Below are 26615 nucleotides of genomic sequence, written 5' to 3'. Positions count from 1 at the left end.
TGGGACAATTAGTTGCTTCTCACAAAACACAGGAATTTCTGGTTGTTTGGATGTGGAGAGTGGAGTTCAGTTTGGAAGTTTTCTCTCACAACTCAACACTGGAAGTAGAATGCAAATAGGTTAGAAGAAGATCCCCCACCCACCTCTTTGGTATACTTTGAACAGAATAACCATAGGAAGAGATAGCATGGCCAGTAATAAAAAAAAATTAATTGTGTGACCTGTCAGTCCTTGTTCTCTGATGTGAACCATATTTTGTATGAATCAGTATGTCTCCTGTAAAACTGCAATTACTTTGATTGTGGTATCCATAAAGCATTATGAGAGAAGTATTGTAACAGGTAATGTTACTGACTTTTCTATCTGTTCACTTGTTTTGCAGATCAATTCCAGTCCTGCCCCCCCTCCCCTTCCCCACAGTCACCACAGATATGAGTTAACTAGGTTTCCTCCATTGTCCTAAAATAAAGCACTCATGAAATCCCACCCATGAATTTTTTTACAAGGTGCAAGAACTTCAAGCTCGATGACGCACTGTGAAATTGCTGCCAAGTAAGACAAATACACAGAGAGCTGTGAGTCTGCCATAATTTCACAATTAAATACATTAATTTTTTCTGTAGTTGTTAGACAAATTTCTCAACGTTGTCTTGTGCATTGGTATTCTTAGATGCTGCTGAAATTCTGTTAGGGGGTGCAGGATTAGGGAATCTGGAACTGACTTTTTTTAAAAAAGACAAAATGTTTCATCATAATCAATTTATTTTAAGCTTTAGATAAAAAGTTGTAATACTTCAGAAATACTGCATGTTGTTTGAACAATGTGACACAAAGAGATTACTTAATGAGCCTAGTGGCTGATATATTTTGCATCATATCTCAACACCATAGCAAAGGTATAAAAATATACAATTCTAAAACCTACAAAAATAATCACAATAATCAACAATTACTTCAGTCATTTTTCAGTATCTACCTCCATATGCAGAGATAACCAACATACTGGTATACATATAAATCTCCAGAAATGTGCAGATACAATTATTTAATCAACAGCTGGAGACATCTTTTCAAATAATTGTATACTCACAAGCGTGTACTCATAATGAATGATATTTGGAAAGTATAATAAGAAACTGATAATTCTTTTCTTAAGAGCACACTTGTGGCATTGCAAACATGTGTAGAATATGTTTTAATCAAAGATGTAGAAATAATTTTAAGTCACGCAAATACCAATAACCACCAACATAACAACAAATAATTTCTCTTTCTTCATAAACATGCAGTTATCACAATGCACATATTAAAAATGTTTTCTGTCTAAATTGCATGCAATTCCTTACGAGATGAAACTTATATTATGTGATCAAACTCACATGATGCATTCAGGATAGGCACAAGCAGAGTTCAATTGATGTGTTTATTTTCTGTCTCATTGCTTTTTTCTATGCTCTATGCTCTATAAATGTTCTGTGGTGCCCTATTTACATAATTTAAAGAAAGAAGAAGATTAAAGGAAATGGATAATGGTAAAGATGAAGAAATGAGAGACAGATGATTAAAAAGAATTTAAAGAGAGATTTGTGGTAGAAAAGAATTCAAGTGAAAGGACAATTTCGTATTTAACTTCCAGTATGTGCTCACATCAGAAACTCTTAAGCAAATTAAATGTTTATTTATAATGAAATAAATTTGGGCACCACTCACTTATAAGTGCTCTGAGCCTTATCAATCCTAGTGCCAGGCCTAAAGGCATTACACGCTTTCTTATGGTAATTCATATTACATTTGCAGGTTACATTATTGATGCTTGACGTTGAAAACAATTCTGAACTAAGGAAGCTTTTGCCTTATTGTGGTTCACACATCTATAGTGATAAACAGTAAAAAATGTTTTTTCTTTAAGAAACACTATATAGAATCTACAAATTTTCATGGATATAAAACAATCAGCTACTAAAGTACAAATACAGTAGAAAAAACATATTTTGATCACAGGCTGAGTAGCTTGAATGTACATCCTGGAGGCCACCTGACTTGCATTTGTGGTATTAAGGCCACTCATACAACAGGTAGCCGACAAGCACACTTGGCAGTGGAAGTTGCGGTACGACCTCTGGCAGCCTTTTCCCCAGCCACCTCCTTAGAAACAGTCGTGCCTGCAACCAAAATCATTTCATAATATGAGATCCATTGAGGATTGTATAAAACATTAGAATTCATTATCTCTTTGTGTGCCAGGTTAATAACTTTTTGTCTGGTGCACTGGCCAAACTGGACATGAATTTTTGGCGTTTTCCAAACAAATTTACATTACTGCCAAAATGATTCACCAGACAGCTTAAGTATCCTCAAAACTATAGAAACAAAATTAATATCAGTCTGATTTAATTACATTTACATCTCAATCCTTCCCCAGTCGATTTGTATACAATGAATGTCAATTTTAACACAAAATGTGAATGTAACAAACAGCCTGCAAGTGGAGTTGTGACATGTCTGAATTTTATTAAAGGAAAACTGATATAATTTTATCAAATACGGAGAACACTATAGCTGTATACATGATAGAAAAAGGACGAAGATGGGGACTGCTAGATGACAAATTCCATATCATACATAGGGTGTGTTTCCAGTAAAATAAGTACACTTACGAGGAAACATTTTGAAACAATCCTTTATTCTCCAACTAAAACACTGGTGCTTGCTGATTCAGTGAGAGATGGCTTTTCACAATGTGACACAGAAATTTACAGGATTTCACATGGCTTTGTCAAGTCTTATGTAGGGTGCACCAAATGCACAGTTCAGGGGTGTGTTATGAATCTACAGCATACTCACCTCTTTCAAACCAGTAAATCCACTATTGTGGAATATTGTTATTTCCACAAGTCATTTAATGGAGAATAACAAACAGAAAATTGTGGACCATACATCCAACTTTTGAGACTGGATCATCAGGGAATCTTGGAAAATATGACTTTTGAAAAACCACATCAATTGGAATTGCCGGCTCCAGCTGGCTACTGCATAATATCCTCTCATGAGGACACTCAGTTATCTAGTAATCTGCATTTTTTTATACTGGTTCAGCGAATAAGGTTGATCCATTTGCTATCATAAAAATTAGTGTTAGTACAGCTCATCCATATGAGAATACTGAGCAACAGCATTGGAACATTGTGAGAATAAGTAAAAACTACATCTCAGGCTACAATAAAGAGGCTTTTGCCTGTGTTTAATATCATAAGAAGTAACATTCATTGAGCAGAATGCTTGGCAAGCAATTGTAGAGAATTACTGTACCACTCATTTCAGAGAATTTGACACTGAGATCATTTGTCTGCCAATGACAAGAGGGCTGGTGCATGAAATGATTAAATGGCTAATCAGATAGCTCTGTTAAGAGCAGTGGTATATATTACTCACAGAAGATTGATTATACAGGAAAAAATAATAGTAATAATAAATAGTTGTTACCAACTGGCAATGTTGTGTAAGACCTTTACCACATATGGCACTTGGAGCAAGTCACCAACATACACTAGAGAAACATGCGTTCAGATAATTTCTGTGGCTCAGCAACTTGTGAGTGCAACAAGCATGGTACCAATAGAAAATTGAATATATGATCTCAACGTACTTTTACGAGGTTACGCCTGCCAATATTGGAAATGTTTAAAATGATTCACAGTAAGAGTATTTCACAATAACACAATATAAGCAGTATACAGCACACATCTAAATTAAGCAGAACTTGTGGTTATCTCAATTACTAAGACATATTAATTTTAATTTTTTTCCCCAACTATTTTCTGTACAAGGTACAATAACGTTGCTTTTGTTTACTGACCTGACTAAGAAGTGGGAGTGGACTCCTGGCCAAGCTGATGAGAAATTCTTTTTGTTCCTCTGTAAGGGCTGCTGATCGCTTTATCATACATGGATCAAAGCTCTCTGCTGCTGATGCTAGTTGAAAGAACAGTCCTGGAGGTGATTTGGACAGGTTGTGTAGAGAGTTCAGTATTCCATGGGGGTCTCGAAACTGTGTCTTCATCACAACCTGTATTGTGAACAGAAGAATACTGATCATGATCCTTTCCTCAAATAATCACAAAAAATATTTAATACTTTGATGTTAGTTAGTTATGATTATGTACCAGAAGTAACAGGGGGAGTTTGCATATAAAAAGAAGGTTTGGGAGGAAATTAAAGGGGGCAGAAAGTAATCTCTGGAAAGATAAAATTAATTAAAAATAACAAATAAAATAAGAAATGAGGTTGGAAGGCATCAAGGGGAATTGAATTGGAGGAAGACAATTGATAAGGAGTAGTTTGATGCCTGAAAGAGGACAGAGGCAAATGAGAACTGGGGCTAGAGAAGATTCAGGCGAAGGGGATTTTGTGGTCTTGGAGATTGCAACAGAAATATTTTTCATCGGTGCAGTTCAGAGCTGCTGAAGTTGAGAGAAGCATCCTGACAGCTTGAGTCATGGAAGAGCTGTTGAAATCAGCCATCTTGGGAAGGATAAATCTTCATAAGCAGGGCAGAATTACCATACAAAGAAACATATCATATTAATAATAAAATATATTTTAATACAAACCTTAGCCCCATATCTGAGCAGTAGTGCAACTATCTCAGGAGACACATGCTCTGACGAAGCAACATATTCAGACAGCACAGGCCTTAAACTTGACCCACCATCACTTTCAACCAACAAATTAGGATCTGCACCTGCTGTCAACAGCAGACGCAAAAGCTCTTCTCGGTGTGGTATGTTTTCCGCACATGCAACATGCAGAGGGGAACCAATTATGGGAGAACTGGCATTCACCTCTGCTCCTGTAACAATATGACAATACTGCATTCAGAATGTTATTCAATGGAAAAAATGCCTCCTATCATAGAACAGTAAGAAATAGGAAGAGGTGCAAGTATTCTGATTGTGTTTATCATGTAGATAAAGATTAATTTTACAGTATTCATGTTTGGCAACTGAATATTTATTGTTTTTAAGCACATATATTTTACCATGTTACGTTAGGCATTATCAGTGTTCTACAAAAAGAATAAAACACCAACATATTTTTGTTGAGTTGCGTAATGTTTTTTGTCAGTACACTTAGGGCGTCTTCCTATTTACACTGTGGAATGTGTAATGTTTCTTGTCAGCACATTTAGGTTATCTTACTATTTACAAAACATAACAGTGTGTTTTAGCATTTAATTTTATGTCTACTAATATTTTTGTTCATGTACTGTCTCTTGTGTAAGCACTACATGATGTTCATTGAGTGCTTACAAAAGAGTGAATGTGCACATCAAAAGAACAGAAGACAGAGAATTAACTGCTAAACCACAATCCTATAATAGTAAATAATGTAAATAGCAGGAGAGCATAAATATGCCACCAGGAAAAATACAGTGATAAATCACAAGCAAATATACCTCATAAAAAACATGTCATCACTTTTATTTATTTTTACAGGTCCTGATGATGCCTATTAGAAATAGAGGAAGCATATTTGGTTGTTGAACTGAGGCCAGAACAGGCTGAAAGGCTTAATCTGCAAAAGGCAGAAGAGGAGGAGGAGGAGGAGGAGGAGGAGAAGAAGAAGAAGAAGAAGATAAACATTGTAGCAGCAACTAAGGAAAAATGTCTGTAAATATAAACAACACTAGTATTTTAATACTACCAATACATTTTCAGTCTTCTAAGAGAACCTTAATTGGAATCAGACCCTTATCAAATAAATATATGTCATTATAGTCATTAATGGGTCATACACACATTCTTTATTAATTTGCACAGTATGGGATGCTTTAGTAATACTTTAAAACTAAGATTTAGTCCAAATTATTACTGTATATCACAAAAGACATAAGTGAGACAGGATTTCCACAACCATTTAAAGTGATACAAAAAACATCCTTTTCAAAGAAGATTGATGGAAAATATGAAAGTAAACAAAACAGAGAGGAGCCTCAAGGAAGCAGAATAAAAAATTAAAAATACTGAATTAACATGAGACACAACTTCTATAATGAAACTGGATAGGAAAATACACGATAAAGTGAAATTTTTGGAGGAAGTTGGCATACCAGTTATTTCTGAATTACTAAACCTTCTATGTTTATATTATTCATTCTAATACTGATAAATACCAAAGACTCATTGCTGAATATTATTTATTAAAAAAATTCAAATTAAAGGCTTTGTACATAGTCCAGCAAAATAATTACCTGCTTCAAGGAGAATTCGGACAAGCTCTGGATCACCTCTTAGAATGGCCAGATCCAACGGAGTTGGTTTCTGGTACTCTGGAGGAAATGATGCTCGAGCTCCTTGTTTCAGTAGAAGATTTACTGTAGCCACATTTCCTGAGAGCACAGCATAGTGGAGAACTGTACGATAATCGTGTCGTTCATCCGTCATTGCATTTACATTAGCTCCAAATGACAGGAGTAACAATACAGACTCCATTCCCTAGAAGCAAGAGTGAATGCTGCTCCTGAGTGACATTCTCTCATTTCTTTATTAGTGAAGTTTAGAGCCTAAAATGTGTGAAACTCTGGATTTACCCAAGGTCAATATTTTAAATGAAGAATATTAATTTGAGAAGCTTGCAAACAAAACTTAGCTCCCTCCAATGATCTTAGTATTAATGAGACATTAAAATCCAACACCCTTTTATTCCTTCAAACACAAATTAAAATCTCAAATCTTTAACTTATACTTGAATTCCAGGTTATTCTTTGAAGTAACACTAAATATCAATAACATATTTATTATGCAGAAGTGAGTGATAAGCATATGGTATTTACAGCTAGCTGATTTTGAAATTTAGTCTTGATTAAACAACCATGCTACAAAATTAAAATTATGTGATATTCTGTTTCAAGAGTCACTTTCAGATTAAGAATGCTAAAAACTCCGTTATCTCACCAACAACACATTTTTCTTATTAGCTGACCATATGGAGTCTTTGAATTCTTCATAATAGTGTAGGAAATGTTTCTAGTAAAATAAGACTACTATTATAATTCAAACATAATTTTTCTCAAGCTCATCTATTTTTTTGGATAGACTACATAAGATCATAAATTCTGGACAGCCACAAAACATGTGAACCGGTATGTAATTTTATCAAAGTAGGTTCTTCTGTTTTCCTTAGGCAATCATGCATCAGACCACTTTCAATTGCTACATTCCTTCCTCACAGATAATTCTAGTAGTGCTTCCAGAAACTTCAATATGCACTACATAACACAGGCTATGTTTATGATTTCAGCACGGATGTATTGATGTTAAAGTGATAACACAATATAATACACACCAACCTGTGGCAAACGAGCAGCTTTCATAAGTGGAGTTAGGCCAGCACGATCTCGTGAGTCTGGATTAGCACCAAAAGACAATAGGAGCTGCATAAATTCAACATCAAGTGGTGATACGAGATTTATCTCGGAACCAAAGAAGTAACGCTTGTTGGGATCAGCTCCATGTTCTAGCAAAATCCGTGCCACATCTGCATGTCTGTAATGTCATTACAATGAAAATCTGGAAATCAGTCAGCTTATGCAATATATGTTCTGAAAACACAAAAAACACTGTGCATGCTTATTTTGGGGAAAGATTATTGAATACAATTAGATTGTGTGTAATACTTCAAAACAACTATAAAATATTAAAGCTTATCAAAAAATAAATTAAACTGGAGCTAAACAGCTTACAATGATTATCACATTTTTGACTTTGTTTATAGCATTTTTGTATTGAAAGTGAAGTTCTCTATAATTGGTATCTGATACATGCACACAAATGAGTGTAAAAGCAAATGTGGCAGCCAAGTGGGGAAAAAGTAAGCTGCTTCTTTCACAATTGTTGATAAATTCAGTTGGCAACGAAGAACAGTTATGTTTTTGTAAAAACAGTCCTTTACAGCTGTGGCAATGAAGTAAAATGTTGCCCTTCCATAATTAAAGAATTTTATAATTTAAAATAGCATGTTTTCCAATAGTTTATCTGATTTGTTTACCTAACTGTATCACATGAAAGTGCTCACTATAAAAATATAAGCTTTTGGGTCTGAATTAAGAATATGACCCTCTCAGTTGTTCTCTTTTCATTTCTTAAAATGTCAGTCAGCATAATGACCAATTGCTGGGTCTCTTGACAATGGTGCTGGCAAGAAAGAGTGCTTACATTGGGCTAATTAGCTGCAGAACAAAATCCCTTTGACTGAAAGGCCTGATATTATCAGAGTACAGGTTTTGTCTCCAGTGGCTTATGAATGCACCATCTTGCAAGGATTCATATGCCCTTGCAGATGCTAACTTCTTCATCGCATCATCAATAAACATGAACATAACTGTCTTTTCTCACATATACAATCTTTTTGAAAAAATCACATTACTTGAAATAACATGTAGTGCGTAAAACTAACTGCAACTAGTGTCAATCACAACAGGAATTTTGGGATGAATAATTAACACAGGATCATTCATATGATTCACTAAAATATCCACAATGAAGGAATTTTCATCTGGGGAGGGATGAAAATGTGCTCACCAGCTGTCTCATATCACAGGGAATGCTACATCAATGTGGAATGTGCAGCTCCCTTAATTTTGATGTGCCCTTAAAGCATTTGACACACTTTAATAATTTAAGAGATATGCCTCAGATGTTTCCATACTATTAGTCATAAGGTTCTCTAACTTCCATTCAAAACTGAAGTAGCCTTATATGAAAGATGTAAGAGGAGCCTTCGAAATGCACATTTGAGATGTTTCTATTGCTTCAGATGTTCATGATGATTATTCATGAGAACTTCTTTTTTACAAGTTGTACAAAGATTTTTCTGTGCTCAGGAGCCAAAAAGTGCTTAACAAATGCAGCAAACTATTGATGTTGCATAACTAAATACTCAGATAGAAATTAGTCCCAATTTAGCTGCCACAAACTTGATGGCACACTTCTGGGTGTTCAGCTGATTTTTTTTCCATTTTATAAGTATACACAATGTTTTGACAACCAACCCAGTCATCTTCTTAAGGTGCTGTGAGTTGTGCTGTTATATGCACTTGCTATTTGATTACAACCACATTGTGAACTACTGTTGCTCTCACACCACTATTTATAATTGATTGTGAGTTCAACTCCCTAGTCTGATTGGAGTCAAAGCAGTGCATACACATAATGGCACAACTTGCAAACCTGAAGAATATGGCTGGATTGGTCCTTGAAATATAGTGCATAATATAGAAACAACAGCTCAGCTGAGCAACCAGAAGTACACCATTAATCAGTAACACTGGGAAAACATAAGAGATCATGGCACAACTTTTATTTGAAAATTAATTATGTAAATGTTTTGAAATATATACAACCATAAAAACAAATATTTGTGACCAAATAGATAATTTTTTCAAATTACAAAATGATTATTGCAAAAAAAAAAAAAAAAAAAAAAAAAAAAAAAACAATATGAAAGGTAACGATAATAAAAAAAATGGGATATTAAATTTTAAACTTGTAAGTAGCTATAATTAATTACAAACTTAAACTAAACAAAATATTGGGAGATAGGTGAGGGATTATTGGCTATATTGTGACTATTTTAATATGGATATACTTTCATACATTCTCACAATATTACAAAATACAATACAGTACTTAGTTGTGGAATAATTTAGGTCATATAATATTAGTTCTACCTGTTACGGATGGCAAGACGCAGAGGCTCATCGCAGAGAGTGGTGCGTGGGAAAGGATCATCAGTAGGCTCACGGTAGTCGACGCGAGCTCCTTGCTGCAGCAGTAATGATACCAGTTCTGTGTATCTATTGGACACAAATGTGAGGTAAGTGTACAGCTAGCTAGTGGTACAAGAAACATCAAAATTCCATTGTCAATATAATTCCCACAGTGAAAATTTTGTTCTATATAAAAGTGTTAACATACAGGTTTTTTAACACGTATACAGCAAAATGTGAAACTTGTCCTTCAGGTATACTCGTTACTAAATGACTGCATGCATACGCTACTTTTTTAGTTTACTGTATGTCTTATGATGATTCTGATCAGTCTGTCAGATCTTTGGAAATTATGGCACTTTTCCTATCTTGCCTTTAGTTTCCAACAATGACATTAATGGTAATGTAAAATAGAAATTCCTAATTTTAAATTATTTAACAAACAATTAAACAATTTTTGGCTGCTCTTTCTTCAGTGTTACATATTTATGTAAGTTGTAGTGTCAATATAGTATTTCATTTGCGTTTATGAAGGAGAGAAGAAATATAATTGGTCTGTCAGTGAAAGAATGTGTTTATTATGTAAACAGTGCACTCCTTTGTTGAAAGTCTCCTTCTTGGTCCATGCACATCAACAAACATTTTTCCAGCAAGTAAATTCCACCCCTGCATTTTGATTCTTAAAGGTGTGCAAATACCCATGTACAGCAGCCATATTGTGATAAAATTTTTAGACACAATTTTCTTTATATGTAATAGTAGTGTCCCAGACAGATGTTTCAACTGTTCATAATTCAGATTCCTTAGTTTTTCCCACTGTCAAAACTTCTTTTTGGTTGCGATCAAGGTCTTAGTGAAAAATTTAAATTTTTTTTTAATTAACTTATTAAATTTTTGCAACCCAGCCTTCTTCTCAAATATTTTTCATTCAGTTGGTCCAGAAAACTTGTGTGGCATTAACTAGCTATAGTTTTATCCTTCACACAGCATTCATTCATGAAATTGACTTCATCTCGTTTTACACACAGCTCAGGGGGTTCCATCCACTACTTCAATTTCTGTTTCATTTCCGGTATAAATTAATACCACAGTAATAAAATTAGTGTATAAATTCAGTTGGAATGCTGAAAAATCCACTTATGTATTTAGTTTCGACCAGCATTCAACAAATATGACACCTTGTGCAAATCTATCCAATGGTTAACTCTCCAGGTGAAAATTGTCACACTCTTTCATCTAATATGCCTGTGGCATCATCTATTTGCACATTAATTTGCTCATTATCCGATACTATACCTTGCACTTCCTTTGCATTTTCATATATGGTTGCTGTTTTGGGATGTCCCCAACATGAATCAACTTCTCAGTAAATTTGTCTCTGATTTCAGTTGCTCAAATACAAACCATTGAAAATGAATGAGCAAACTGTTTATAAGCCTTCTCCAATGTTTAATGAACTTACATTAGAAAAAAATTATTTATGATATTCCAGTTTGTTCATTTAAATGGAACACACAAAACTCAGTTGCTTTAAAAACAGCCCTATACCTAAAACTACAAGACATGTAACACGCTTTAGCAGGTTGTTGAATATGTGTATATCCTAGAATGTGGCTTCTTTATGTTCTAACATTAAACACTTAGTCTTTGTAAGAAGTTATTTTTATCCTAATATACACTCACGCTTTTAATTATTTTTTGAGACAGAAGAAATGTTGATAAGACCACAGAACATCAATGAATACATGATAACGAAACAACTCTCAAAATACCACATTTTTTGTGATGTCTCTGCAGGATGTTCCACAAATAACACCACATACAATTCTTAAAACATTCTTTTGTATTCAGATATACTCTGTACAATCACATTGTGTGACCACCTGTCAAAAGTCTGAATAACCAACCTTTGTAGCACATACCACTGTGAGATGTGCAGGAAGAGAGCCACTGAGGTTCTGGAAGATACTGACAGGGATGTGTAACCAAGCTGACTTTAGTGCCATGGCCAGTTGTGCTAAGTTTCTGAGTTGAGGATCCATGGATGTACAGCTTAATTGAGGTGGTACCACAGATTCTCAATTAGGTTTAAGTATAGGGAGCCTGGTAGCCAGTGGAGTACAGTAAACTCATTTTCATGCTCTTCGAACCACGTATGTACACTGCGGGCTGTGCGACACGTTGCATCGTCCTGTTGGCAGATGCCATCACACCAAGGAAAAAAAACCTGCATATAGGGGTGGACATAGACCCCCAGGATAGATGCATACTTCCTTTGTGTCTTCCAGAATGATGAGATCACTCCAGATCATATCAATCCCTCCTCCAGCCTGGACCCTTCCATCGACTGTTGCAGGGTGTTTGCTTTCAGATGTTTCACACCATACATGCCTCTGACCATCTGCCTGATAAACCATGAAACATGATTCATCTGAAAAGGTTACCTGTTGCCTCTCACTGGATGTCCAGTTGCAATAGCGCCATGCACAGTCCAGCCTTTGTCACTGATAAATAGCACTCAACATGGGTGCATGAACTAGGCAGCTGCTGCAGAGGTCCATACACAGCAACGTTCGCTGAATGGCCACTAAGGAAACACTGTTGGTAGCCTCTAGGTTCATCTTGGTGGGCTGTTGCTCAACAGTTGAGTGTCTGTTCGCCCATACACATCTGCAGCCATCATTAATGCCTGTCATTTATGGCTCATGTTTCAGCACAGTTGCCTCAGTATGTTTTGAATGGTTCCATTTTGTCATGCACAGTATATGACTGTACACAAACAGTTTACAAACACAGCTGTTGTGGAAATTATTCCAGCCTTGCCCCGAAAGCCTATGATCAAGACCTCTTGTACATCAGATAAATTGCTCCGTGACACATTGCAAGAGTGGCACTGTTTTCTGAAGCCTCCTGACATGCATTGTATAACCTATACTGCTAGTGCTGTCACCAGACATCTGTGTGTGGATATTGCATGTTGACGTCAAACGTAGTGTGGTGCTCACATTAATGTGACTAAACCGTTTATTGTCCCTGAATGCCTGCTTTCCTCTAGAAATGATTCTGCAATCCTAAACCATTAATCATAGATCAAAATAGGACAAATAGGGGAACACAGTACAAATTTAAATCAGGTTAGATTTCCTAAAAAAGGATCCTATTATTTTTCTCTAGGACTAATAGTATCCATGTTTCATGGGATAGAAAATTACATATTATTAAAAATAATGTTTTGATGGTATAAAATTAATGATTACTGTTAAATGAAGTGAGTTAAGAACAAATATTTAATGTGTGTATCACATCTAAGTGCAATAGAATCATATTAAGGATGTCTAACAGGTTAGAGGGAGGTAGGGGTGAAGGGTAGAAGTATAAGTGACTTTCCTTATTTATAGGTCTGCAAACTGAAGAGCAAGAAGGTGATTCCCCACTCCACCTACCCCACTAAGTCACAAGAGCCAACTATAGGGTGTTTCACACAGTTGTATTGACCATTTGCAGAACACCTTACGAATCACTGATGACACAATGTGGAAACATGCCTAGGTCACATTTACTTTCTGCACTGTGCACTGAGTTACTAATAATACTAATGCAAAAAACAAACAATGAAAAATCCAGAATGGAATGTAACAATACCAGAGAAGGAAAGTTGCTGCTCACCATATAATGGAGATGCTGAGTCGTGATAGGCACAATAAAAAGATTCACAAAATTAAAGCTTTCGACCATTAAGGCCTTTGTCAGCAGTAAACACACATACACACATGCACACACTCACATAAATGCAACTTGCACACACATAAGCAGTCTCAGAGAGCTGATACCACTCATTACCCCTAGAGAAAAAATCAATAGAATTTTTTTTGGTAGGAAGTTTCATGTAGTTAAATTCTGTCAGGGAAAAATTTATCTAGAAGCTGCTTTTCAGTTATTCAAGAAAAACATAAGAAAGTGACCTTTAAAAGCCACACCACCCGAAGCCCATCCAAATGTTCACACACCACAGGTGGGGACTTCTAGTATATTGTTCACGGCACTCCCCTATCATTGTACAAAAATTTCTGATTGCATGAATTTTTTTCCCCTAATTTTCCTTCATTGATTGGACAACCCATTTATAATGGAAACATGGTGAATAAATTGACTTCTTCTCTTTTAGATTGTATATGTCTGTAATACTGTATGCAGCAAATGTATCCAAATTAAGATGAAACAATAAATCTGTGGTTGTGATCTATCTTCAGAGGCAAAAACTGAAGACTATTGCTTTTTTGTAGTTCATTGCTCAAATAGGCAGACGTTTTTCTGCATTTAGCCCTATTTTATCTTTATATTTATGATTATTTACAACTAATTACACATATGAATAGATGATGTCCTGCATATATATCCTCTGAACTAGTGTTATACACTGATAAGCAAAAACATTATGGCCACTGCCCACTACAAGGTTGGATGCTGCCTGGCAACACTGCAGGTGCATGACATGGTAACAAAATTATATAAGTGAAGCAGACGCAGTTGGGTAACCATCCTAACAAAGATATACACTGGGAATTGGGAAATACATTGGGATAAGTGACTTAAAGAAAGGGCAGATTATTATTATGCAGATCCTCCAAATGAGTATCTTAAAAACAGCAGAGCTCACCAAATGCGCTAATGTTGTGAGCATCTACGGAATGAGGTAGGACAGTGCAACTAGCACCAGCCGCTAAATGGTTGGACTTCAGCTACTCTTCACAGAATGTGGGGTTCAGAGATTTGTCTCCTCCTTAAAGTAGGATGGATGATCTGTGGCATCTCTGCTGGTGCACACACAAGTGTTTCAGAACACACCATGTATTGTACCATATTCACATATTGACTCAATGACATAAATTATGATTACAGGGGACATGGAACCATATGGATTTGCCCATTGATCAATGGAAATGTGTTGGCTCTTCGGGAAATCACATTTTTGCTACACCTGGTCAATGGTCATCTCCACAAATACCAACATTGAGCTGAACAGCAGCTCAAAACTTGGGGGTGCCATGGATGCAGGCTGATGGGAGGAGTATTATGCTATGGGAGACATTCTCCTGCACATGTGTTTGACCTGTTCTAAAAACTGAGGACACGCTGACAGCTGTGAACCACATGCGCCCCTTCACACTTGATGTCTTTCCCAACAGCAATATCATCTTTCAAAAGTATACCGGGTGATCAAAAAGTCAGTATAAATTTGAAAACTTAATAAACCACAGAATAATGTAGATAGAGAGGTAAAAATTGACACACGTGCTTGGAATGACATGGAGTTTTATTAGAACCACCCCATATTGCTAGACGCGTGAAAGATCTCTTGCGTGCGTCATTTGGTGATGATCGTGTGCTCAGCCATCACTTTCGTCATGCTTGGCCTCCCAGGTCCCCAGACCTCAGTCCGTGCGATTATTGGCTTTGAGGTTACCTGAAGTTGCAAGTGTATTGTGATTGACCGACATCTCTAGGGTTGCTGAAAGACAACATCGATGCAAATGCCTCACCATAACTCTGGACATACTTTACAGTGCTGTTCACAACATTATACCTCGACTACAGCTGTTGTTGAGGAATAATGGTGGACATATTGAGCATTTCCTGTAAAGAACATCTTTGCTTTGTCTTACTTTGTTTTGCTAATTATTGCTATTCTGGTCAGATGAAGCGCCATCTGTTGGACACTTTTTGAACGTTTGTATTTTTTTGGTTCTAATAAAACCCCATGTCATTCCAAGCATGTTTGTCAATTTTTACTCCTGTATCTACATTATTCCGTGATTTATTCAGTTTTCAAATTTATACTGACTTTTTGATCACCAGGTAGGTAACTGTCCATGTCTCTGAGCCATTTCTGAGCCACAGTGGCTTGAGAAGCATTATAGTGAACTTGATGTCTCACCGACAGAATTCGCCTGATGCAAATCCTACGGAACCCATTTGGGTCACTGTCGGGTGCCACCACCACATGTGCAAATCAACAGCCCATTATTTATGCAAATTACACAACCTGTGCATGGATATTGAATGTCTCATACCTCCACAAACCTACCAACAAACCATTGGATCCGTGATATGTAGAATCAGTGATATATATTTTTTTCCAAAGATGGACAAACAAGCTATTATGCAAGTGGCCATAATGTTTTGGTTCATCAGTTTAACATTTACAGCATATGGTATAGACTAAAAGAATTAATTATTAATGCTGATAATAATGGATGTTGCCCTATACTAACCCATGCTCGGCAGCTAAATGCAGAGCTGAATAACCACATTCATCCCGGGCGTTGACATCTCCACCTCGCACCAGTAACAGAGTAGCAGCTCCAGAATACCTTTGCCACACTGCATAGTGCAGTGGTCGCAGACCCTGAGCAGTAACTGGCTCATTTGCCTTGGCTCCTCCAGCTAGCAACAGTCGTATTTCATCCAGAGGTTCCATCCGCACGATGCTGTCTGCCAGCTCGCGCTGAAGGCATTCTGTCCTCATTGCTGCAAATGCTCACTACCTGTTTGGTGAAGCAACTGAATTACTCACGATGCTAGAGGCAACTGTGAATATACACTAAAAACTATTTAAAATAAGTTTTTCAGCAAACAGGAACTAAAAGAAAATCAAACTGAATACGAATCTGTAAGAAAATGAAGGTTCCTCTATAAGGAATATACACATCTATCAACCTTGAGTTATTAGCACCTTATGTTTTCATTTAATTTCGCTTTCATATTTCAGTTCTGGGATATGGACTTTGCTTCTGTCTTCCTTTATATTTAATGCCATAATTTTAGCTCCTGTTGACATGCTGTGTCACATTAAATCGAAGGTTAAATAGATTTCCATTTTTTCCTTTAAATTTCTAAGTTTTTCCTTTACATTAACATTTACAGATGCAAAGATTCAAAATTGATCTCTCAAGATGAAATGTATAATTATTTCAGACAGAGGGAGCAAAAGTTTGAAAGATTTTCAGGGAGAGTAAGAATAAGAAATGGATTAAATGCTTGAATTTTATAAATCTCTTTCATCATCAACTAAAATAAAGATATCTAGGATAATTCACGAGGGCTGAAAAACAAATCCACTCACTCCTGCCTATAATTTCTGTGCACAAGGCTAGATCCCAGGAAATGAAGAAAAGCTTTCATGGTAATACCAATTGAGTCAACCAAATACTCAATTACATACGTACTGTGAGACTACAGAGAGTAAATGACTGGATTTTGCCTTGAATATTAAAGATATATATTGGCTTACAGAGCAGTCCATGGGTGTAACAATGGTCCACTGATGAATTGACCTCCTGGGGGTGCACGGCCAACTTGAATCGCCTTTCCCTTTGAGACATTCTGTACGTTGTCTGTGCCCAAGAGCATGTGTCACCAGTTGTAGAGGCAACTGTGACAATGTCTGCGGTCCAGTTGCTGTAGTGTGGGTATACTCTGTCTGCCTTTGCTACTAGAATATTGTGTTTGCTGAGTGTCTTCCTAATAAGACACAATGCTGGTTCCCAAACCTTAATAAGACTATACCAGTAGTGCCAGTCGATAATATACACCAGTCCCTGGTGCATATTTTAGTAGTGGACTGCATAAAGAACAACTCAAGGGAGGAAAGGATATAAGTTGGCAGTGCACCTTGAGAAGGTCAGTTTGTCAGCAATTCTGAAGATGGTGGAATGTCTGATTACCAAAATATTGTGCCTTTTGAACACTACGGGATGGCAGTACATCTGCGGACTGTTCAGTCAACAAATATGCTGACAGAAACTGTAGAATCACAGGCACAACAGACTATTCGAAATGTAAGAACTGGAATCAGTTCTGTGAGTGGCTTGCAGTACAACACCTGGGTTTGATTAGATTAATATGTAAATTTTGAACATTTTCTAAAGTGTAAGATAGTAGTACATTTTTGACTCAGCTATTTATAATTTTTAAACAACAGTAAAAGAAGAGATAACCACTCACCACATGAATGAGTGGCAGGCAGGCACATAAACAAGGCAAAAGTTGTAGCTAAGATTTTAGATAACATACTTTAAAAAATGGTTTTCTCATTACTCTCCCTCTTCCTCCAGTTTATCTTGCTGCCCCATGTCCCACAAACCATGGCCCCTATTTCTTTGTGTACTACTTGTGGTTTCCTCTGCCTGTATAAAGGTAAGAACACTTTTCATTCCTGTTCCCTTGCTGCCCTTTTCTCCCAAGCCCTTTCCCTTCTTCGAGTCCATCTGCCAGAATTCATTACCTAGTCAGGCTGCAGTGGCAGCTGTGTGTTTCTATTAGTTATTTAAATGTTATCTTGTTGAGATTATGGAGCACAAAAGCCTCAAATCACTCCTACAGCAGACTGCACACCTGGAAACCTGACCCTGCTGACAGCAGCAGTACTGTAAACCTTCCTGCACAAGTAAATCCATGGGAGAATGTTCTTCAACATCAATGAGGCCTCTAAAGCTACTTAGATGCACAACATGTGGTTTACAAATACACGTTTTTCTTCTAATGTTAACCCTTCTGGGTTGAATTGCAGTTTCATTATTAAGCTCATTATATTATCTTTGAACACTTCTTGCAGTAGAATCTTCTTCCTTAAAGAAACATACTAAACATCACTTTCTTCACTATTACAGTCAAAAAATTTTAATCGTAAGAGTCATGGCAAATACTATTTATTTATATGCGATTTTCTTTTCTTCCAGCCATAATATGCCGACTAAAATGTTGAAAGAATCATCAGAAAAGGCAGGTTTTATTGCTTCACCAGAAGACATGATCTGTGTAGTTTTTAATTCTACTTAGCTTGATTTAGTTGAACCTTCAGTGAAGAGGGCACCATTTCAAATCTTATACATTCAAAGAAGGTTTTGGATACTATTTTTGTAACAAATTACCTCAGCTATCACATCTAAAGGATTTAAATGTGTGATACCCATGGGGACTAGAAATTATGAAATATTTATGGTAATTGACATTTGGAGCTGAATGGTCTCAAGTATCATACTTTTACAAGGTATCTTGGAATTTTTTTTCAATATTATTGTACTTTATAATGTATGGGTAACAGATGTGCTGTAAGATGATTGATGCTGTTCATTGTGAAGAGACAAGGCTAATATCCAATACTTCCTGAACCAGGCTGATGAATTGCCAGTTTCAGCCATGTGGTGGCTACTCTGAGAGTTCTGTATTGACAGCATAATCCATCATCATCAGGAGTAGCTCTCAAATACATATCACATATAATACAGCATGTATCAAAAAGAATCACCCCATTTTTAAAAAAATCACATGTTATTTGAGATATGTGTGTGAACAACATATTGTTGCAAAGAGCAAACTTAAGAGTTTTACATGGATCCATCTAGGTAGCAGCAGTGCAGGAATTTTTAAATCAGGATTATTGAATGATGGATTGGTCGCACCAGACCAAATGATTCAGCCATACATTACAGCCTACAAGGTCACTGGTCCTGAGTGTATATGATTATATCTTGTGGGTGTTCATAAAAAACTCTGTTTATGTGCATCCATTACCAACAACAGTGAATGAACTGAGACCTCACATAACAAATGCTGTGGAAACTGTAAATCAAGACATGCTCACTGCAGTGTGGGAACAATTTGAATACCGCATTTACATATGCCATGCATCACAAGGGGGGCATGTTGAACACCTATGAAAAGATACAATTTTTTTTTTTTTAAATTTCCCATTCATCAAAAAACAAAATTCATTGTATAGGTTTATTAGTTTCAGAAAAATAAATGTGCCAGATCAGATGACAGGCCTTGGAAGGCCAAACAGTACCAACCAGCAACTGTTCCATCCTCAGCCAACAGGTGTCACTGGATGTGGGCAGAGAGGGGCATGTGGTCAGCACACCGCTCTCCTGGCTGCTGTCAGGTTTAATGACTAGAGCTGCTATTCATCACTCAAGTAGCTTCTAAATTTGTCAGTCAAGTAGATCTTCAATTGGCCTTGCAAGATCTGAATGCATCCTGCTTGCAACAGTGCTTTTCAGACTCAGACGGTGGACCATCCAAGTGCTAGCCAAGCCTGACAGTGCTTTGTGTTGGTGATCTGATGGGAACCAATGTTACCACTGTGGCAAAGCCATTGGCTAAACACTGCAAACAGTAAGTTATATGTCCAAAGGTATTTATAGACCTATTTTAATTGTGTTTTAAACATCCTGGTACACCAGTTCTTAACCATGACACATCATAATTGGTCCAAAACAGGGAACATCCAGGACTACTCTGTTAATTTCCCCAAGCTACTCTCCCAAACATTGTGTTTCTGATAAGTTTAACATGTGCGACATAGAATTTTATGCTACCCAAAATGAATTTGACTGATCTGAACATTGCCACAGGGAGAAATTTCTCCTCCAATAGGAGCCTCTCAGTCTGCTCTAGAAAACCAAGGAAAAATTTTCACAACACTCACCTAAACAAACAATATTGAAAAAGAAAGTGTATTTATGTTGGTATCAGTACCTCAACCCTCTTTGAAATGTATTTAGCAAAATCTCTAAATCAATGGAAAAGAAAATGTAGAGGAAACCTGCTTTACACTGCAATTTGTAGATGATGAAGTTATGATTGCCAATGAAAAAGATGGTCTAAAATGTATGGTACAAAAACTCAGGAAGATGTAAATGGTGGATCTTACAACTTAATGCAAAGAAAATAAAATATCTTGCAATAGTGGCAGAACTGTCCAGAATCCAACTCATTACAGATTAAATTACGGCTTGTAGTAGTTATCCATATTTACGAGTAGGATATTATACCATAAGTAAAGATAATCAAGAAATTATGAAATGAATAACTCAGGCTAGAAGGCTGATCAGTTGTTTAAATGGAATCCTTGGGAGTAGTGAAATAACAGAGAAATGGAAATACATTATCTATGAAATTCTAATTAAAAGTTCCTTGACATATGGGCCAGAGTTATGAAGAGGTACAAAGGATAAGGAGAGAAAGTTAAAGTTCAGCAAAATAGATGTGTACAGATGAGCACTGGGAATATCCAGACGACAGAAAATACATAACAAATAGGATCCATTATGAATGGATGTAGAAGGGCTATTAAAACCTGACATGAAATGGAAACAGTTAATACGGTACCATCATGCCCAAAGGATGGATGAATCCATGTTACCTCAGAAAACTAACCTGTGGATAACACCAAACTGCAGAAAATGTGGAAGGCTTAGAAAAACTTGGAAAGAAGGAGTTGTAGAAACATTGAGATCAAGAGATTTAATAGAAAATCAATGCAATGATACAGAATCCTGTAAAGTGGGCAACAGGTATTCTGAACCCGATGTAATGAAAATCAGGATATATAGAATATTGGAGCAGTAATGTTGCTGATACAGTAGCCAAGGACACTTGGAGGGACTGCAGTTGCAAGCAACACTTGTGTCCTTGCATATCGAACCATTTGCCAGTGGAATGAAAAGGTGTTCTCCGTAACAGAGAAAATGTGATAGACCACCAATTGACCACAGCCGCATCCTTCCAATTACATAAAAGAAAGGGAGATCATGATTTGGTACAGCATTTTCCTATGACACACAACTACATCTTTGGATGACAGGATCAACTGCTAAACACTGCATTCTCTGCTACATTAAGTTTACACTCACTATGATTTAGTGGTTGACAACAGGACAGCTACAGATTTCCAAAGGACTTTCTACCATTTTAATTGATGAAAACGTATATCCTGTAAATTTTTAGAAGTATTTTATTGAATCTTGATTTTTGTAAATTAGCACAGAGAAAATTTCAACTTGCAGTAGTAGTTTGACATTTTTCCAATTTATTAGCCATCCACACATTAATGTGATGCCAGTTTATTTCTGTTATCTTAATAGTTTTCTTTCTGTTACTATGTATTCAACTTGCACATAGTTCTTAAAGAGTTAATGTTTGTGTTTGATCACATACAAATGCTTGTAATATTTTAAGAGATGTATTTTAATAATTGATTTTAAATCTCAGTATTCTCAGATAGGTGATTCAAGAACAGTTTCAGAAGATAGTTATTATGAGCTACTTGGTAGTCGTCCTCAAAATAAATCACCAAACACAACTTAAGCTTCTAATCAGGCTGTTACTAAATGAATTCATAAATGGTTTAGATAAAAAGAGTAATATCTGCCCCACCCTTGTAAACATGAAAACATACACACACACAAAAACTCCTGCATCAAGTGAACCATATCGAGAAGGATGACATTCGGGCATATGGAACGAGTTAAAAGAAAAATTATGTTCCTAAGTAAGTTCCTTTTACTACCAACAGTAGTTTTGAACTCCCGCTACAGAAAGTGTAACATTGTTGCCAGGTAATACAATTAATGGAAGTGATATAAAGTTATTTTATTCTAAGCTGTTCAGGAAAATTAGTTATATTTTTCACTTCAGAGTACTTCCTGCAACACTTTAACCTACATGCAGAATCTGTTTTGCTTGCTCATTCCCCCTGTATTCCACAGTTTAGTATATGATAATTATATTTACCACATAAAGTATGGTTCACAATATTACATGGAGTTTAATCGGTGTGCAGAAATCTTTTACAGAAGTTTATATATTTTTTTAAAATATGTGTTAGTTAATATAGTACTCTGGAAATGGTGAGTGGATCACAACAGCAACGAGTGCAGCAGAAGATGGTAAATCATAATCAGAAGAAAATCTGTCACTTTTCTAAATGTAGAAAGAATGATTCTGTTCTATGAAAACGTCATTTACAGAGTGCTACCAAGAAAAATATTTAGAAAAATACCGGTAAATGATTAAAAGCAAGAAGACGACTTGTTTTATTAGAAATGTGTAGGAATCATTGATATTTCTAATTCATACAAATTTTTTGACTGTGCCAATAATAAGTGATATGTTACACATCTTCAGCAACACACTTATGAACACTAACAGAAAACTGCTTGAATTGAGTATAGTTATTACATCCATAACGCATCAGCAAAAGCAATCAAACCTCAATTTATGCATATTTTATTATTTATTTATATGTGGACTGTTTATTTTATTATGTCTGTGCACCTCCTCCATGTATGTAAAAACGTTTAAAATTGTGTCATGAAAAGTGGAAAGGTACAGTTAACACAAAACACTTACTTTTATAATTTGAGAATGATTCACTCATACTAAAAGTGAGTAGCAGTTATACAGAGAATAATGACCATACTGACTGTAATAATTGTATATTGAATGACAGTCGGCTCACTGGCATGTGGTTTTAGTTGATTTTATCTGCAGATATCCACCTGTTTCATATTTATGGGATTTTATGCATTTGGAAATATTACTGCTATTTGGTTGTCACAATAGATTTTTTCCTGAATTTGTGTACTTTATAATTTCCACTACTATGTTTTTAAAAGCTGGTGAAACATATCAGGATATACAATTGCATTGAACTTTAATGGAGTAAAATGTTTTCTGCAAGGTACACAACTCACAATTTAAAAATATTGCAACATATGTCTAGTTTATTTCACTAATAAATTTATGCATTGTAATAACATGCTTAAGAATTTATCTCTTCTGACTTAGTTAATGAGCTCTGTGTATGTATTTCTGCAGGTTTTAGTGCGAGGAAGTGGCCTACACAATGAGCTTGGCAGTGTTAATGACATTGTTCTTAAAATAAATGTCTGTTGTGTTGGTACATTTGCTGCTGCCCACCTGTCTGTGGTCTCATCGGCCAGCTGGAAAGCATCCATGGCATAGCTGAGAAGTACCATCAGCAGTTCAAAATGCCATCAGTGCAACTTCCTGATGAAATACTACTTAAAAGTAATTTCAGTGTGCAAGTATCTTCACATCATGACCTCCCTCTTCTCCCTAAGTTGCATTCAAAACTAGTAATTTTCTCAACATTATAAATAATCCAATGAAAATCCAAATCATGCATTTTCCATTCTCAAATTCAGATGTTTTGTACATAACTTCTCAAACGCCAAGTGACATTATCCACCCATTAAACTGTTTCCAGTATATCTGTATGAGCAGAAAAATTAGAAATCTAAAAGCTTCCTTTCCTAGATGCATTGCAGTATTAATTGGAGAGTTTTCAGTCTGATAATGATGTGTCTGAAATGCAGATGCCTGCTAAAATTGTTGCTATTCCAGTTACATACATAAAACACATTCTATGGATTCCAGCACAAAGTCCCATACCATGAAACTCTTTGATCCATAAAAACAACTTGAAAAAACTGTTTTCTGTATTTTATTTCCATGTGTTATGTTCATTTCCTAATTCCTGATAAAGAATGTTCAGGGATTTGGAAAGAGTAAAAAACAAGTCTCTTATTGTTGAACTTTTCCTGCCTGATGAACTGTTGAAAGAACTGTTGCAATGAATGTATTTACTACTGTCCTGGTCAATTTTGTTACTGTCCTAAGACAGAATACTTATCACAGTAAAGTTTCCTCAGTCAATGAATATTGATCAATTGATTCTTGTTATAAGTGAAATATGGATGACTGAATGTATTTTATGGAGACAGGTCCTCTTGATAGAGAATGTTTTTTGCATGTTAACATCTTAGGACTTTTACAGGTAAGACGCAATACTAAGAAAAGGAAGTGTATTGGTGATGACCTCACAGTACCCTCTACTGCAGTTTTTTAATCAGAAAATATGAGACTCATGGGACTGTGATATGTAGGGGTCTAACCAAGCTTCAGAATAGAAGTCCAGTAGGTAACCACAGCTCTGGGTGTTATTGTTCGACACCATTTATATATAAGCTGTTATGATGTCAGTGGCAGCTAGGTTATGGAAGCACTTTTGCATTTCTCCTTTAGTTGATAGTGTTCTTCGCTTACATACTGTTTGAACTAACAGTTAAACTTCTTTCTTTTACAATACTTTAAAAGAGAAATGGTGATCATCCACCTAGGAAAATTTGTGAGACAGGAAAGAGCCTTGTGAAGTAATTTCATCTATTACAAAAGCTACAATGGCTAATCATGCTATACAGATTTAATGAAGTACATGTAATACCTCAACAATCAAGATAATATAGAAATAAACATTGGCTAAATATGATATCTGGCCACTCTGGTTCAGTTCATTTGTCTGGCAACTGTCAAAGAAAACTTGAGTGCCATGTGCTTGGAGGCTATTTCTGTGCCATCTCAAGACATTAGGGAAGCTCCACAAATAACTACCAAGGTCATGCTCTTGGGGAAGCCCTGCCACTGAACAGTAAGAGGACAAAGAACTGATGCATTGCCTCTCACAGCCAAGCACTGCTGATTTATTTTTTATGTTTCTGTTACACAACTTATTTATTTTCAGGTTCATGAATATCTCATTTCCAATTTACTAGCCATTTTTATAGTTCAGACTTGTTCAGAGTGTCATTTCACATTTTTTTATTTTTGAAATTTCCATCAGGTCTATTAAAACAAATCTTGCTATTGTATCACAAAACATCAGATCCATGGTTCAGCATTGATTCCCAGTTAGAAAAACCTAATGGTTTTATATTTTTTGTTCTGATATATCAAAGAACTACCAACAATGATACTTTTATTTCATTTCACTTAAAGTATGATGCTTAACTCCTTGAAGGAAGAAACAGACCGGAATTACATAAATGTGTAAATGGTTCATGACAGGCCTCCACCCCCCCCCCCCCCCCCTACCTTTTGGAAAGAGCTGTGACTCTTAAATGATATCTGTAATGAGCATGCGAGCATATATAACTAATATGTCTCTGAAAGACATTTTAGAGTAAACACTGTGTACTGAAATTTGTCTATGTATGTGCTGACACAAGCACAAGTCCAAAATAGTTGTACAGGTGTGTTATGTAGCCTGTGTACATGATGGTCCATAATAGGATTACATGTCATCTTTTTATGTTATATGTCATCTTTTTATGCATGTGCAAAAATGGTTTCTAAATGACCCTCCTGATCCATACACCTCTAAGAACGAAGTGTTGTGTGCATATGCCAAGAGTGCACAACAAGTCAGCATGTGTTTTACTGCCTTTAAGATGCATTCCAGTTGTCTTCACATATCACTTTTCTTCTGTATTTCACTACAACAACATAAAAATACTCTTTCACTTCTGCATCACTTCCCCAAAACACAAAAAAGAACTATGGTGCTGTGTGAAATAACAGCAGTCTTCTAGCTCTGATTATAACTTAGTATAGAGAAATACAGCTTCCACAGTATCCAAAAACCAACACACACTTCAGCTGTCACATGAACTTACCCAGCAATTAGCTACAGACAGGAGTAAGACAGACAGTTCACTGCAAGAGCTCAGACAACGCAACTGGCAGCTGCGCATCTGGTCCAGGTATTTATAGAGCAGGCACACGCAGACGCAGCCAACGTGACATGGACTTCCCTCTTCCCCTCCATCTCTCCTCCTCTCGAAGACAGCTTCCCAGTATCCACATGTGCAATCATGAGCGTGTGCAAACAGACACACACACACACACACACACAAACACACACACACACACACACAATTGTACACAAAAATCAGCATGTCTTAATAGTTGTGAGCTTACCTAACAGCATGGCAACATATCACATATGTATTGTTGTAGCACTGTGTTTATTCAAATAATTGTTGATGAACAAATATTTGCATTGTTGTATTACATTAAATAAGAGATGTATCATTTTTCTTCAAATACAAATGCTTTGCACACCTTTAATCATCTTTATAGGCAACTGGTGTTGTCAAAGTCAGAAATAAAACTACGGCAAATGTCACTGAGTACAAGAAAATAA

General features: G+C 36.1%; 2 protein-coding genes across 2 annotated transcripts in view; both read right to left on the bottom strand.

Annotated features, from left to right (window-relative positions):
* Nucleotides 1–26615, bottom strand: part of LOC126284372 (calcium uptake protein 1 homolog, mitochondrial) — a 613419-nt gene that overhangs the window by 407161 nt on the left and 179643 nt on the right. The gene's annotated exons all lie outside the window — the stretch shown is intronic.
* LOC126284375 (ankyrin repeat and SOCS box protein 14-like) lies at nucleotides 745–26163 on the bottom strand. Its single transcript, XM_049983259.1, has 8 exons — nucleotides 26086–26163; nucleotides 16039–16311; nucleotides 9728–9853; nucleotides 7349–7544; nucleotides 6251–6494; nucleotides 4611–4849; nucleotides 3857–4066; nucleotides 745–2162 (listed from the first exon to the last, which is right to left on the bottom strand). Exons 2-8 carry the CDS (start codon nucleotides 16290–16292, stop codon nucleotides 2055–2057), a joined length of 1377 nt encoding a protein of 458 aa, XP_049839216.1. The 5' UTR covers nucleotides 16293–16311; nucleotides 26086–26163; the 3' UTR covers nucleotides 745–2054.

This window comes from Schistocerca gregaria, chromosome 8 (assembly GCF_023897955.1).
Source record: "Schistocerca gregaria isolate iqSchGreg1 chromosome 8, iqSchGreg1.2, whole genome shotgun sequence".
Classification (NCBI taxonomy): domain Eukaryota; kingdom Metazoa; phylum Arthropoda; class Insecta; order Orthoptera; family Acrididae; genus Schistocerca; species Schistocerca gregaria.
This window is presented reverse-complemented; position numbering and strand designations above follow the sequence as displayed.